The sequence below is a fragment of the Narcine bancroftii genome, chromosome 2, assembly GCF_036971445.1.
Source record: "Narcine bancroftii isolate sNarBan1 chromosome 2, sNarBan1.hap1, whole genome shotgun sequence".
Lineage (NCBI taxonomy): Eukaryota > Metazoa > Chordata > Chondrichthyes > Torpediniformes > Narcinidae > Narcine > Narcine bancroftii.
In genome coordinates this window covers 316,062,517-316,079,120 of record NC_091470.1, presented here as the reverse complement: position 1 = coordinate 316,079,120, position 16,604 = coordinate 316,062,517, and the positions used below count along the sequence as shown (strand labels likewise).

General features: G+C 41.0%; 1 protein-coding gene and 1 long non-coding RNA gene across 6 annotated transcripts in view; one reads left to right on the top strand and one right to left on the bottom strand.

Annotated features, from left to right (window-relative positions):
* Positions 1-8,700, bottom strand: part of smchd1 (structural maintenance of chromosomes flexible hinge domain containing 1) — a 196,435-nt gene extending 187,735 nt beyond the window's left edge. For all 4 annotated transcript variants that reach the window (XM_069921732.1, XM_069921734.1, XM_069921733.1 and 1 more), the window contains exon 1: positions 8,452-8,700. In XM_069921732.1, coding sequence (XP_069777833.1) covers positions 8,452-8,679 — 228 coding nt within the window. In that variant the 5' untranslated portion in view covers positions 8,680-8,700. The remainder of the gene's footprint in view (positions 1-8,451) is intronic.
* The window catches only part of LOC138755550 (uncharacterized), a 38,848-nt gene continuing 30,941 nt past the window's right edge, over positions 8,698-16,604 (top strand). The window contains exon 1 of one of the 2 annotated variants that reach the window (XR_011352384.1): positions 8,698-8,958. This is a non-coding gene — a long non-coding RNA (uncharacterized lncRNA). Of the gene's footprint in view, positions 8,983-16,604 lie in introns of both variants that reach the window. The other variant, XR_011352385.1, reaches the window with a different exon arrangement.

The window sequence follows — 16,604 nt, the reverse complement described above, 5'->3', positions numbered from 1 at the left end:
GCCTACCCCCAACCCCCCGCCTACCCCCAACCCCCCGCCTACCCCCAACCCCCCGCCTACCCCCAACCCCCCGCCTACCCCCAACCCCCCGCCTACCCCCAACCCCCCGCCTACCCCCAACCCCCCGCCTACCCCCAACCCCCCGCCTACCCCCAACCCCCCGCCTACCCCCAACCCCCCGCCTACCCCCAACCCCCCGAGGGAAGACTTCCCTCGTTTTGGGGTTTCAAAAGAATTATTTCTAAATTCAAATCTAATGTTCAAACATACAGGTTCCAAATCTGTAAAAATATAGAATATTTACCTCTCAAATTATATAATTTTTTTTTCTAATGAAATTAAATTTTTAAATCTCTATTTGCCATCTTTCTAATGTTAAAGAGACATCTGATTTCAAAGTAACAGTAATATATTTCCATGCCATCACCAGAGCTAATTTAACAACTTTCAACTGAAAATATGATAAATGTAACTTAGGAGTTAGATTTTCAAAATTTCCCATCAATAATAACTCAAAGGGAAAACAACACCTGTAACCGGTGCACAAGTTTACTAAAAAAAAGGTTTAACTTTTGAATAAGACCATATAGAATGAAGTTTCAGTATCTTCACCACATCTAAAACATTTATCCGATATGTCTGATTTCCACTTATTCAATTTTTATGGGGTAATAATTGATGTAAAAAATTATAATGGAGTAATCTAGATCTTATATTAATTGTATTAGACAAACACTTTACATAAATTTTAACCAAATTTACTGATCTATTGATATATTTAAATTGTGTTCTCATCTTTCCTTTGACCCAAATAAACCAGATTCATATAGACCTATTTCATTGTTAAATATTGATTGTAAAATTATAGTGAAGAGACAGGCAAATAGAATAAGTAATTCTTTCTGAATAAATATAAATCAAACTGATTTTGTTAAAAATAAACAAACTTCTGAAAATATATTAAGATTATTAAGTATAGTTCATTTAGCACAAAAAAGAGATTTAAATGTAGCAGTTGCATTGGATGCAGAAAAAGCTTTTGGTAGATTAGAATGGGATTTTTTATTTATTTAAAGTTTTAGGTAAATTTAGTTTTGGGTTTAATTTTGTAAATTGGATTAAAGCACCACTTTATAGAAGTCCCAAAGCGAAAGTAGTAAATAATGGGCAAACATCTCATTTAGTTTGTCCAGGTCAAGTAAGCACGGTTGTCCTTTATCTCCTGCTTTGTTTGCATTGGCTACAGAACCTCTTGCACAAATAATAGTTAAAAGATTTTATGGTAAATCAAACTGAACATAAGATTAGTCTATTTGCGGACGATGTGTTGGTATATTATCATTACCTAGACTTTATAAGCAACTGATAAGATTATGGAAAAGTTTCTGGTTACAAAATAAATTGGGATAAAAGTGAAGTTATAGAATTGGAACAGGGTGATTATTCATAAAGCCAAAAAGATATTCAATTTAAATGGACTAAGAATGAGATTAAGTATTTAGGAATATGTACAGATAATAACTTTAAGAATGTATATAGATTAAGTTGTAAGAAAGTAAATGAGGATTTGAAAAGGTGGACAAATTTACCAAAAACTTTAATTGGAAGAGTTAATTGTATTAAGATGAACATCTTTCCAAGAATTCAATACTTGTTTCAGACTTTGCCAATTTCAATACCACAAAAAAAATTTCAAGAATGAAATAAACAAGTTAGAAAATTTCCTTTGAAAGGTAAGATGGCAAGAATATCAACAGAAAAATTAACATGGAAATATGAACAAGGTGGATTACAACTTCCTAATTTTCAGATTATAAAGCAGCATAATTAAGGTTTCTTGCCTCTATATTATATTTGGAAATATTAAACATCATGGGTGGGAAATGAATTAAATAAAATTGGAGCGGATATAGCTGAAGAATTTATTTATAAATGGGAACCAAGGTTAATGACTGTTGACAGGAATGCCCTATTATTGAAACACTTGATAAATATTTGGAATAAGATTAAATTAGAAAATGATGAAATCTGTCATTAAAAATGCCATTAGTTAATCCTCAATTTTTTAAAAAGATAATCCTTTTTAAGAATATGATATAGTAAAGGAATTTCGAAAATAGGAGATTGTTACGAGGGTGGTAGATTGATGCCATTTGATCAATTAAGAATTAGATACAACAATCCATATAATACTCTTTTCAGTTATTTTCAATTGAGAGCTTTTTTGAGAGAAAAACTAGGACCGGAAATGGTTTTAAAGGACTGTACAGAATTAGAACAATTGACTACTGATGGAATTGTCAAGTTTATTTCACCAGTATATGTGAAATGACAAGAGAAAATACTCCAGAAGTACTCTATATATCTTAAGAAGGGTTTTATATTTTATATGCATAAAATACAAAAATGTGTCTCAAATCAAGATTAGACATAAATACAACATCCATTTTACAAAGAAATCTCATTAATCTCTTCAACTCCTAGTATTCCTAACATTAATATTCTATTCCTTTATATCTGGCCAAAGGCCAAATATTTTGAATAAGTATAAATTAATCCGAGTGGCAAACATACAAAAGCCGTCCTTAGGAAACAGCCTGTAAAACCATTACCTTGCACGGTAAATCACCTTTATCATGCAAGAAACACCCAAGTCCTGAAATTTTCTTCTACAATATTTCTCCATTCATGTCTCCAATTCCATTATTCTATTCTCATTGGGACATAGCAGTAAGCACAAACTTCAACTTAATATCCTTGAAATTCCACCATGTAGAAAATCTATACAAGGATTTTGTTGATCTTTGCATAATCTCAAAATACCACTGAAAACAGAGGCCATGGCTTCCTTATTTAACTAATTTAGGCCAGATGTGTTGACATTAATCAATGATAGACTGAATCGCCAAGCCATGGTGCGCAACGCTCGTTAACCAATTCATGATTCCCACCCCTTAGTACATGGGCCAGACCTTGCTAATTACTAATCAATGGCTTTATGCACTGCAGCATTTAAGTATAGCAATAACTGAAAGTCAAAAGTGCACATTACAACCTCAGCAAGAGCACCAAGACCTTTTCAGAAGGTCCTAAACTAAGGGACCACAATGCCTTGGGCCCTTCAGTTTACTATAGTTTTCTTTGTTATTGCACTTCATATTTTTTTCCTGTAGTGGAGAGGAAGGAGAGGACAGCAGCTTACATCTGTAACAAGATCAGAGACTTTAGAAAGTAAAAAAGATAAAGTTGTTTTGTTACTTTCAATGAATTTTAGACATTTCAGATATTTTGAAAATATTGATCATTATTTATTTAAATATTATGCAAGTCATTCAGATGTTATCAATCAACATGATCAGATGCAAAACCTTTGCAGATCACCAAAACCCTGAGGGTTTTTCTTTAAGAGGCAAGACTTTCATTTTGAGTGAACCCATCACCTTACTAAGTTGCTCTGAGATGCTTCACGCTTGGATCATAGGCTTGCTGCATCAATAGTGCACAAAGCCTGGGGAACTGTGGTGACAATGAGCAGGGGAAATAGGTAATCAAGACCTGATTCATTACCCAAGACAAATTTATTTGTCCTGAATCACAGAGTTTAGGAAAACATCCGTACCTTTGAAAGTTCAACATCTTATTTCTATAGGCATAGTCAACTAAATTAACTCTCCATAGTGTGCAACAACACAGAATTAACCCATCTAGTCTGTGCCAACCATCTCCCTAGTCCCACTGACCTGCTCCCATTCCATAACCCTCCTGGCCTCTCCCATCCATGTACATATCCAATTTATTCTTAAAACACACAATCCACCCGCATTCACATCATCAGATGACAACTCATTACAAACTCCCACCACTCTCTGAGTGAAGAACCTCCCCCTAATGTTAGCCCTAAAGCTTTCCCCCTTCAGTTTTAAAACAATGACTTTTTGTATTTATCTCCCCCAATCTAAGTGGAAAATGCATCTCATTAAAACAATTCTCAAAATCAGGTACCACTAAATTTGATGTTTTACGCCAGCAGTTTACACATTACAGGTGCAAAATTGCTACAAATCAGTTTTGTAAATACAGTATTTAAAAATAAATTAATGCAAAAGAAGAAAAATGAGATCATGACTATATGTTCATTGTCTGGAAATCTGATGGCACAAGGAAAGAAGATGTTTTGTAATGTTGAGTGTGCATCTTTGGGTTCCTGAACCTCCTGATGGAGGGCATGAGAAAAGGGCATGACCTGAGTGGTGAGGATCCTTGACGATATAGAGCCTACTTTCTTGAGACACCTCCTCTTCATGATGTCCTTAATCAATGAATTTAAATGTATACATACAGGACGGTAACAGGCCATTTCAGCCAAGCCCATGCCACCCAATTACCCTACAACCCTCGGTATGTTTCAAACAGTGGGAGAAAAATAGAGCCCCCTGAGCAAACCTATGCAGACACAGGCAGAATGTACAAACTCCTTACAGACAGCGCAGAATTCAAACACCATTCACTGATGCTGTAATGTTGTGCTAACCATTATGCCAACTGTGCCAATGAAGACCAATGCCCTGATGGCACTGGCTGCAGCCTTTTGTGTTTTGCAATGGAACATCCATATCAGTGATATAACCAGTCAGTATGCTCTCCACCTGTAGAAATTTGCAAGTTTTTATGACATAACAAATCTCCTCAAACTACTAATATAGCAGCTGGTGTCCCTTTAGGATTGCATCAATATGATGGCCCCAGGATAGACTTTAAGAGATGATAACACCTAGGAATTTGAAGTTCTTTACCCTCTCCGCTACTGAGCCCTTGATGAGGACTGGCTTGTTTTCTCCTGGTTTTCCCTTCCCTGAGGACTGGCTTGTTTTCTCCTGGTTTTCCCATCCCTGAAGTGCACAATTTCTTAGTTTTGCCAGCATTGTGTGCAAGGTTATTATGAAACTACTCACCTAGCTGATCTATCTCACCCCTAAATGCTTCATTTCCAGCTGTCCATTCTGCTAACAAACACAGATGGCATTAGAATTGTGCATTGCCGCACAGTCATGGGTGTAGAAGTAGAACAGTGAGCTAAGCATGCATGCTTGAAATGTGCGTGTAGATTGATAGCGAGATGATGTTACCAATCAGCCCTGACTATTGTCTTCTGATGACAAAGGATCCAGTTGCAGAGGCCCAGATTTTGAAGCCTGCTCACCAGTACTGAGGGGATGATGGTGTTTGAGCCAGTAATTGATGAAACATGTTGCTGTTGTCTAGGGATGGAGAGCCAGTGATATTGCATCTGCTGTGGAATAATTGTTGCCAATAGGCAAAGTGCAGCTGGTCAAGGTATTTTCTAAGGTATGAGTTATTTCTGGCCATGACCAACTTCTCAAAGTATTTCATTACAGTAGATACAAGTGCTACTGGATGATAGTCACTGAAGCAACTCACTCTGCTCTTCTTGGAGACTGGTATGATTGATGCCTTTTTAAAAATATTTTATTTTAGTTTTTTTTATATATAATCTCAAAGCAATTCAAACAACCAAACCCATCTTTTCCAAGATTCATACAACATACAGAGTGCATTTATTCTCCTTCCTCCAAACATCTTCTTTGGCTTGGCTTCGCGGACAAAGATTTATGGAGGGGGTAAAAGTCCACGTCAGCTGCAGGCTCGTTTGTGGCTGACAAGTCCGATGCGGGACAGGCAGACACGGTTGCAGCGGTTGCAGGGGAAAATTGGTTGGTTGGGGTTGGGTGTTTCCTCCTTTGCCTTTTGTCAGTGAGGTGGGCTCTGCGGTCTTCTTCAAAGGAGGTTGCTGCCCGCCAAGCTGTGAGGCGCCAAGATGCACGGTTTGAGGCGATATCAGCCCACTGGCGGTGGTCAATGTGGCAGGCACCAAGAGATTTCTTTAGGCAGTCCTTGTACCTTTTCTTTGGTGCACCTCTGTCACCGTGTCATACAAATTAGACAAATACAAATACTAGTGGGGTTCACAGCCCCCACTGAAACCCAAGAAAAACCAATCTAGCTAACTAAAAAGGTAAGGAATAAAAACAACAAAAAAATTAAAAATGTACATCACCTGAGCCATAACTACACTCAAGTGCCTGATTTGAAACATTAGAATTAAAATCCTGCTTAACTCTGAAGCCTATCTTTGATCTATTTAATTGATTTCTCTCCAAAGCTTGTCAATGTGTTGCAGCAAGATATCATCTATATAAATGGGCGATCTACACCTCTAAGGTAAATTAATTGTAGATTAACTGTGGCAGATCGTGTACCATTTATATGCAAATTGCTATTGGCAGTTGGAATTTAGAATACTACACCCTCATGTTATATGTGTGTGTGTTATACGAAACTATGTGTTTTCTATTTATTTATTACACAATTTATGATTTTTTGCGCAGTATATGCATGTGTATGTTAGACCTGAAAATACAGGATTGTATCCAGTGTTCGTGATCTCCTCTACATTGGAGAGACTGGATGCAGTAGTGAGGATCTCCCAGTTGTCACTCATTTCAATTCCCCACCCATTCCCTTGCTGACACGTCTGTCCATGGTCTCATGCACTGCCAGACTACTTGCAAATCACAGGAACACCACTTCATATTCCATCTGGGTGCCTTCCAAATGGATGGCATTAACATAGACATCTCCAGCTTTTGTTTATCTTTCCCCATGTCTCCTTTCCTCAAACTTTGTCTCTCTCACTCTTCCCTATTTCCTGACTCCTTTCAAAGAGCTAAAAACAAACCCCTTCCCCCAATTAATTCTCACCTTTCCTCTCTCCTGTCATCTCATCATATTCAATTAACACCTTTTGTCGGCTGGTCTGTACGTCTCTCCCTTCACATTCTTCCCTTTTCCCCAGGCTTTTTAATATAGATGGCTACCTTTTTTTTTTAATTCTTAACTGGAGAAAGGGTTCAGGCCCTTCATGTTTGGGACAAACATTTTTTTCCCTTTATTTGCCCCTGTGCTCATTTTAAATTTGTAATCAAACATTTCATGTGATGAAAGTCCACATTCCAGATTTTATAAAAGGGTATATTGGCAAATGATGATAAGTGTGCATAAAGGAACTGTCAAAGATCTACATCATCTGTGTAATGGGGTGATGGGGGTGTTATGGTTTGGGGCTGTATGACTGCCACAATACTGGTACATTTATCATCATTTTTGTATCAGTCATATCAACTGAAAATATCCAATCCTGGTTTACATTTTCATGTAATTCATGATCATGACATTTTCTCAACCCTTGGTGTCAATGCTGGAAGATCCTACCAGAATAAATGATCAATAAAATTGGAATTCAAAAAGCAAAAAAATGTAACCCTGTGCAAGATCAAAATTCTAGAATTTGGGGTCCAAGTAGTTTAAAACCATTAACACACAAAAAGCGCAGCAAGAACTGCAAAAGTACAGGCACTTCATTTTAAATATTACAGGTACTACCCAATTTGCGATCCATGTCCAGCTACACGTACGACCAAAATTTTAAAAAATATAAAATGCACACAGTTTATGTTGTATTTGGCAAACTATAACTGGGATACAGGGCACATAAGAGCCAAAATGTACATACATGCTTTGTTAGTCAGCATCCTGGGGTTCATAGGCTGGGGCGTGGCCATCCTGATTCTTGTCCACATATGCAGTGGGTTCACACATTGGAGATTGGATACCACACGCGCAAGAGTTGGCGTTCAGCTCTTGCACTTGATCCAACCAAGACTTGAACCCACCACGCATGCATCAACCAAAGACTCATGTCACGTGCACAGGAATCAAGTGGACCAGCCCCAACCTATGGACCTCAAGGCACCGACTGACAAAGTGCGCAGATTTTGGCTCTTCGGCATCCTGTATCCCCGATATAGTTTGTGAAATAAAACATTTGATTAAAAATTTTGCTTTAAGACTCCGGTCGTCCACGCGTGCAGGCAAAATTCTGACTTACGCCCATTTCGCGTTAAGACCGATCCTTCATTCCCTATTACAGTCGTAAGTCAAGGTGTACCTGTATTCATTATTAGGCATTATCCACAGTGAGTCGGGCACTTGATTAGCTGCAAAATTGAGCCCACGTCAATTATACTGAAAAACATTGAAAGAGGGCGGGAAATTGCTGAGAAATACTGGCATACCTCCGCACACATTCATCAGCTCCGAGGTACCCAGAAACATTACAAATTTTCCTGTCCATCTTCATGCTCGAGTGCAGTTGGGGCCACGAACGGCTGATTGAAAACATTTAATTGAAACTGTAACTGCAGAGTCCCGAGGGGAACATCTCCAATCAGGCTCCTCTTTTACTTCCGAGGAGTAGAAGCATCTCTGTCAGTCTCCCGGGGCACAACTCGCCGGGAGTGGTGGCGCAGATAACAAGACGGCCGCACGGAGCCCCCGAATTTACCTCCTCCCCTCCCGCCCCCCTCCAATTACCCGACACACGGCGTTCCTGAACTCCGCATACGCGCTGTTGTTGCTTAGCTCCAAAGATGCCTCTGAAGACTCTCCCGGGCGACGGTCGAAGATAAAAACTGTTTTCTTTTTCTCCTCCTCCGCTTTACCTCCTGCGACAGAACCTGGCAGGACGGCAAGCAACGAACCCACGCCTCGCTGCTGCTGCTGCTCTTTGGCACCTGCATCGCTGTCGCCTACCGCCGCCATCTTGAGGAATCTCGAGCTCGCCCCTCAGCTTCTGGTCTGATGTCACTTCCGGCACAACCGTCGGCGCCGCGACTTGTGCACGTGGCTTGTGCTGTCAGCTGCGCGCTGTGGCTGCATTTTAGTTTCTTTTTAAATTGTCATGTAATACAAAAAGGTTGTACTTCTACTTTTGGCTGCCGTCAAGGTGAACAAAAAGTTTTCACGAGCGTTACCCCAAGAATAAATCATGCACGGTCTTCTCTGCTGTCACCTTCCATGAAGGGTGAAGACGTTGACAAGGTTGGAATCATTGGACCTTTGTGGGTGGGTTCATGGCACATTCAGCGTTATCACTTTCTATGAGCAGCGAGAGGAATTCTCTGTCTTTAAACCAGCACTTTCTTTGTGTGTGTGTGTGTGTTCCAGCTTTCCCTGGGAGATCTAAATTTTGCAAACATGGTTTTAAAAAATAAACTCACAACAGAATATGAAAAGGAATACCAAATAATTTGGTTAATTGAAAAGTGACTTTTTAAGGGAACAAAATGGTGGGCTTCACAATAGTAATTTAGTCACATGAAACTGCAGATACTGGAATCTGGAGCAGAAAACAAACACCTTATATTCCACAACCGTTAAATTTTCCAATTTCATGCAATTCATACTCACAAGCATTCCTTTCCCACTCCCTATTTATCCACCTGAATTTTCTCTCCTTTTTGTTCACTTCCATTCCTTTCCCATTACCTAGATTCATTAACCTCCCCCACCCAGTTCTAACTGCCCATCAGCCACATACCTATCCACCCGGGTTTCTTCTCTCTTGGCCTACCCTTCCTATCTTCACCCCACCTGACACAATCTTCACATTTTCTTTTCCCTTCCACCCATCTCTGTCTCTAGCCTACCTCTCCCCCTTTTCCCATCTTACCCATCTTCCTTCACATCATTTGGCTCCACCTATCATCATTAGCCCGTCTCATCCCTCCCTCTCATTTCAATATACTGGCGATATTTCTTCTACACTTCCAGTCCTGATGTTGGGTCTCTGAAATGTCGACCTAGATTTATTTACTTCTCCCACCCAGTTTGATACAGATTCTGCTTAAGCCACTGACTTCCTTCAGTAGTTTATTTTTTGCGTGGCGGTAGTTTATTCATGAATTAAATTAAAATAGTTAACTAGCTTTTTTAGTCTGATTATACTTTTGTGCAACCTGGATGAGCTAGGGAGTTCTGTTCCCCTTACACTGTGAGATGATTAGGGTGCTATGGAGTCAATTGGTGGATTGATGATTTGGGAGATACTTGTTTGGTAGTGGTGGGTCCAGAAGATGATCATTGGAGCCTGAGGAAATTGGCAGCCTATTGGCAAAGCATTGGAGTTTGTAAAAGAAAATGGAAACTTAAGCAACCAATCTGTTTGGAAGAAGATGGATGCCTTGGAATCAATCCCCTGAAATATTAAAAAAAATGTAAACATACAGCACAGTAATAGCACATGCTGCCCAATTACACCCAAATGACCTACAACCCCTGTATGTGGGAGGAAATCCACGCAGAAATAGGGAGAAAGTACAAATTCCTTACAAATAGCACCGGATATGAACCTGGGTCGCTGGTGCTGTAACAGCATTGTGCTAACTGCTACTCTAAATGTGCTGTCCTAGGTTTACCTTGGCCACTTAACCTAATATCAAAGCAACCTAAGCCTTCTGTTGCAGTAGTTGAAATATCTGTTGTCAAAGTGTCAGAAATAAAACTTCTCACACATGAGTCTCTTTAAAACTGATGACACGACAAGCTTTATTTACAAGTCTGCAGAGTTGGACTCAACTGGTTTCTCACCAGTTAAGCCCCGATACATACAGTGCATTGATTTTTATACCCTTATTGTTTGCCCTTCCCCTTCTTATTAATACTGTTTTAATTGGTTAGTATTACAAAAGCATTCTAAGTATAACTGTATTTTTAATTATCACGTTCGTTACGTACGCTGTGAACTCTACATACACTAAATTCTGTTTCTCACCCTTCTTATCAATCCTTTGTCTCCTGCATGTCTCTCACTATGACCATGAAAAGATAGGTTTAAAAAAACATATTCAGCAGATCCTTTTGTCCTTGACTGCTAGTAAACTCCCTGTCCGTTCTGGCTTCCCTGTTTATGATTAATCATCACATTTTAACTTAAGTCGTTTTAACCTAAATTCTCTATATAACAATCCACCCCTTTCTCTCTTTAAAATGTGTTGAATATATATATAGATATGAATGGGGATTTTAACCTAGGGAAGAGAAACGTTTTATGATACATTAATCTCACGCTGAAATAAAAGTCTTACAGGGTCTCCCATTCCCCCTGGTTGCATAGCTTGTTGGACCATGGAAATCACCAGGCTGCGTAGACAGGGAATAATACAGGGCAAAATAAGTAGGAGGAATAAAATACCTCCGATGACCCACAAGAAGGTACGCCACCAGGTTCCTCCAAACCATTTGTCCATCCAATTTAATTGTGGGAAAGGATGCCAGGTTTGAACCGGTACATGGGACAATGTACGAATATTATCAGCGATTTTTCGAATGGCTTTGCCATTATCATCAATCTGTAAGCAGCAGTTAGTCAAATTAAGCTTTCCACATACACCTCCTTCCGTGGCTAGGAGATAGTCTAGGGCCAGACGGTTCTGATATATAGCAGAGCGCATTTGACCTTGCTGGGATGCAAGTAATTGCAGGGCTAGAGCTGTTTGATTTGTAACAATTTCAAGGACTGCTTGTAAGCGAATTATGCGATTTAACATATATATAGGAGTACGATAACCCCAGGATCCATCTTGAGCCCATGTAGCGGGACCATAATATTGAATTATGCGTTCTGGAGGCCAATCATCTCCCCATTGTCCCAAATGTACCGTGGTAGAGCGGGGTTGACGGTGTAATGTATCAAAAACCTTCACGCCTAATTTATGACCGTGATCGTGGGGTAGGAGGAAAAATTCTGGGCGGATTATTCCTAGGAAACAAGTTCCACTCCACTGTGAGGGAAGACGAGTATAAGCTTTATTACCACATACCCAGAATAATCCATTTGGGGAAACTCCATACCCCCTTTCCCAAACTCTTTTAAGAACGGGATTTGATTGGTATGGTCCTGTGATGGTGGAAGTGGTACAATTCCAAAACTGAATACTGCTATTAGACAGGGGTAGGCAATTAGTTTTAAAAACAGTGGATAAGAACCAAGTCTGGGGTTTAGGAAACCAAGTGAAAATACCAGGCGAAATGCGAATCCATACAGCCTTGCAGGGACTTTCTCCTACTGGGTATTTGCCGGCTCGTGAGAGACAATAAAAACCAGAGGGGACGTTAGAGAGAGACCAAGTTTCTCTTGATCTCGTTCGGTTAGTTGTCCAAATTCGGGAAATCATGGTCAATGAATTGAGGGGCTCCCCCCACCAAGGCCATTGCTCTGACATCCGTGGACCCCCGCAGACCCAACAATTGGTTACATTAAAAGTTCCTGCAATTTTAGTTGCCAGATCTACAAAAAGGTTATCTCCCCCAACTGCATTACCGAAACTTACATGGTTATTTGGATGGACTCGAACTAAGTCCGGCTGTCTTAAAGGGACAGGCATTTTCGAGTGTGGAGTGTAACGTTTCATTGGAACAGTACGCTGGTGTATGCAAAACCAGAGTCCATCAGGGCATGGTGGGCTTGAGTCACCCTTCCAACCGTTAAGAGGGAAAGGAGTGGTATTAGGAATCTGTATATAATGACCCATATTATTTCCTTCTTTTTCCACACAAGGGGTATATGGATGTTGGGTGGTATTTTCTGCCCAGCATTTCTCAGGAACTGAGGTATGGGAAATGAAATTACCTTTCTTTCTTCCCCAAATGTGGTCCTGAAACAGGACCACTGTGTCTCTGCATTTCTTACATTTCACACCTGATAAAGACATAGGCAAACTAAGAAAAATCAAAGAACATAACAATAACATTGTGAATTAAGTCTTTTTGCGAAATCGTAAGGTAAGAGGTTTTTCTCCAGGAACACAAGTCCAATCTGAGTTCGTATCAGGGTCCTGAGGCGCCTCTACAGGTCCCTTAAATCTGGATGCGTGTGTCCACCCCTTCTCTCTTGTTCGTGCTGCAGCCTCTGTAGTTAAGAGAACTTGGTATGGACCTTCCCACTGGGGCTGGAGTTTTTCAGTTTTCCAGGTCTTGATGAGAATCCAGTCTCCTGGTTCCACTTTGTGTAAAGAAAAGTCTAAAGGCGGTGTTTGTGCCAATAGTCCTCTCTTTCGTAAATCTGCAAGAGAGCGTGACAGTGCCTGTAAATAGTTCCTAACAAATATATCCCCTTCCCCCAAGGTGGGACACCCCTCAACTGTACTCCAGAAGGGAAGCCCAAACATCATTTCATAAGGGGACAGCCCTACATCTTTTCGTGGGGCAGTACGAATTCTCAATAAAGCCAGGGGCAGACACTTTATCCAAGGCATTTTAGTTTCCACCATTAACTTTGTCAATTGCATTTTTAGTGTTCCATTCATACATTCAACCCTCCCTGAGCTTTGTGGATGCCAAGGGGTATGTAATTTCCAAGAGACCTGTAATGCATTACAAATCAATTGCTGGATTTTTGAAGAAAAATGTGGACCCCTGTCTGAGTCTATAGAATCCATTATACCATATCTGGGGATTATCTGCTCTAGGAGGAGGCGAGCTACTGTAGAGGCTGTAGTATTTATTGTTGGGAAGGCTTCCACCCATCGGGTAAAGTGATCTATTATCACCAACAGATATTTCCATCTTTGGACTTGAGGTAACTCTGTGAAGTCGATCTGGGTACGTTGAAAAGGGCGTATGGCTAATGGTTGACCTCCCATGGTCCCTGTCTTCATTACCTTCTTATTAATTTTTGTGCATAGGTAACAATTCTGCACCTCCTGTTGGGCCAAGGTGTAGATTCCCTTACACACATATTCTCGAAGCACTGTGTCACATAAGGCTTGGGTGCCCCAGTGGCTCTGATGATGCAGGTGTTTTAAAATATTGCGAGTTATTTCTTTATTTAGAACCATTCTTCCATCTGGTGTCTTCCATGTTCCATCAGGCAACTGGCTTGCGCCCAGCTGATCCATGTCCTTTTCTTCCTTAGCAGTGAAAATGGGAGCTTTCTTTATGCCTTGCCTTATTGGGATTAAGGTCAGCAAACGGACTTCTTGTTGCATGGCTGCTCTTTTGGCTTCTTCATCAGCCAGTCTGTTTCCAATTGCTGTCGGGTTATCTCCCCTCTGATGGCTTGGTATGTAGACCACTGCTATTTCCTGGGGTATTTCCTGGGCTTCTAAAGTCAGAGTAATCATCTGTTCGTGTGCCAATTCCTTTCCTCTTGATGTAATTAGACCACGCTCCTTCCAGATCTTACCAAAGGTATGCACTACCCCGTATGCGTATTTGGAATCTGTGTAAATCGTTCCAATTTTCTTTGTCAGTATTCTGAGGGCTCTCTGCAAGGCATATAGTTCACAGGATTGTGCTGACCAGCTTCCAGGTAGTCTCGTGGATTCTACTACTTTCCAAGTATTTCCTTCTATTCTTTGGCTTGGCTTCGCGGACGAAGATTTATGGAGGGGGTATACCCATTTCTTCTCATTCCGTCAACACATCTGGCGGAGCCGTCAATGTAGAATTCATATCCTTCTCCCAGCGGAGTATCGCAAAGGTCTTCTCGGGTCTTGGTCTGAAGATCTGTCAACTCGACACAGTCGTGCTCCACCTCTCTCTCTGTTTCACTGCCGTATAAAAACTGAGCTGGGTTGCAGCTATTAATCTTTGCAAACTGTAAATCTTCTCCAACCATTAAAATGGTTTCATACTTTAATATGCGAGAATCAGTCAGCCATCGATGGGCAGTTTGTGTTAATAAAACACTCACAGAATGGGAGGTGTACACAGTCATCTTTCCTCCAAAAGTAAGTTTACGTGCTTCCTCTACCAACAGAGCAGCAGCCGCTACTCCCTGGATACACGTCGGCCATCCGCGAGACACTGGGTCCATCATTTTGGAAAGGAAAGCCACTGGGTGTCGCTGACCGCCTTTTTCCTGTGTTAAAACTCCCACAGCTGTTCCTTGGTTATGAGTGACAAATAGCTGGAAGGGCTGTTTTAAAGAGGGCAGAGTGAGTACTGGGGCTCGTGTCAGGCGATGCTTCAAGTCCTCGAACCATCCCTCCTCCTCCTGGGTCCATTTCAATGGATATTCATTTTCATTTGTCAGTTTTTCATACATAAACTTCACCAAAGCTGAGTAGTCCTCTATCCATAACCTACAGTAACCTAAGAGTCCCAGGAATTGTCTTATTTCCTTCTTATTACGGGGTAACGGCATTCTAGTGATTCCCGCAATCCGTTCAGGGGTAATCCGTTTCTGTCCTTTACTTATCTGGTGTCCCAGATATATCACAGTTCTCTCAACAAACTGTAACTTGTTCCTGGACACCCGTAGACCCTTTTTCCCCAGATAATTCAAGAGTCTAATGGTATCTCCCCTCATTTTTTGTTCCTTGGGTCCTGATAATAGTAAATCGTCCACATACTGCATTAGTTGGGAATCATCAGATTGTGGATAGTCCACCAGGATTTGTTCTAGCATTTGTCCAAACAGGTTTGGAGATTCAGTGAACCCTTGGGGCAATACAGTCCACCGAAACTGTCTCCGTCTACCTGTCCATGGATTTTCCCATTCAAACGCAAACACATCTCTACTTTCCTCTTCTAATGGACACGTCCAGAAGGCATCTTTCAAGTCGATAACACTAAACCACTCATGGTCTGGGGGAATCCGACTCATAATAGTATAGGGATTAGGCACCACTGGGTGGCGGGTCTGAACAATAGCATTCAAACTTCTTAGATCCTGAACTAGGCGATAGGATCCATCTGACTTTTTCACTGGGAGTATAGGGGTGTTATAAGGTGACATGCATTCTTCTAATAGTCCGTCTCGTATTAGAGTCTCAATTACCGGCTGTAGCCCTTTTCTCCCTTCCAAAGAAATAGGATACTGACGTTTCCTTACCGGCTGATGACCTGGTATTAATGTGACATGTAAAGGTGGGATGTCCAGACCTCCTCGATTTCCCTCCTTATACCAGACTCTCTCGTCAATCTGCCGTTCATCCTCTTCCTTTAAAGCGCAGAGGTGGACTCGCACTTCTCCGTCCACAGGGAGAGCACCCAAACCTAGGAGAGCCTGTAAGTCCCTTCCTAGGAGGTTAAATCCAGCCGACGGTAATAACAAGAGGTCTTGTACCCCTTCTCTTTCTTCCAGTTTCACTGTTACTTGGGGAATTATTGATACCATTCTGGGAGCTCCTTCTATCCCAGAAATTGTCAAATTACTTTTTACAGGCTCAGTTCCGATTGGCACAGTTATTACGCTACTTCGTTCCGCTCCTGTGTCCACCATAAACACCACCTCTTCTCCCTTGGGACCAATTTTTAGTTTTACCAGGGGTTCCCTCTTATATTTGGTCCCTAACATTTGGAACCCCTGACACCCCTAATCTTCTTCCATAAGTTCAAGGGCACGCAATTCCCTCTTGTATCGGGGGCATTCCCTCTTAAAGTGTCCTTCCTCATTGCAGTAATAGCACTTAACGAACCTCCGGGGTCTTCCCTCTCTTGGATATCTTGGATTGTTTAGAGGAAGGTTTTGTTTTCTTTCCCCTCTGGATTCAGCATTCATCTGTCGGATAGTCTGTACCATAACCTTTGTCGCCCTCTTTTGATCTTCTTCTTCTCTCTGCACATATACTTTTTGCGCCTTTTTTAACAGGTCACTTAGGGGTTTTTCGCTCCAGTCCTCCTCCTTTTCTAGTTTCTTTCTAATGTCCTGCCATGATTTGGAAACAAATTCAATTCGAATA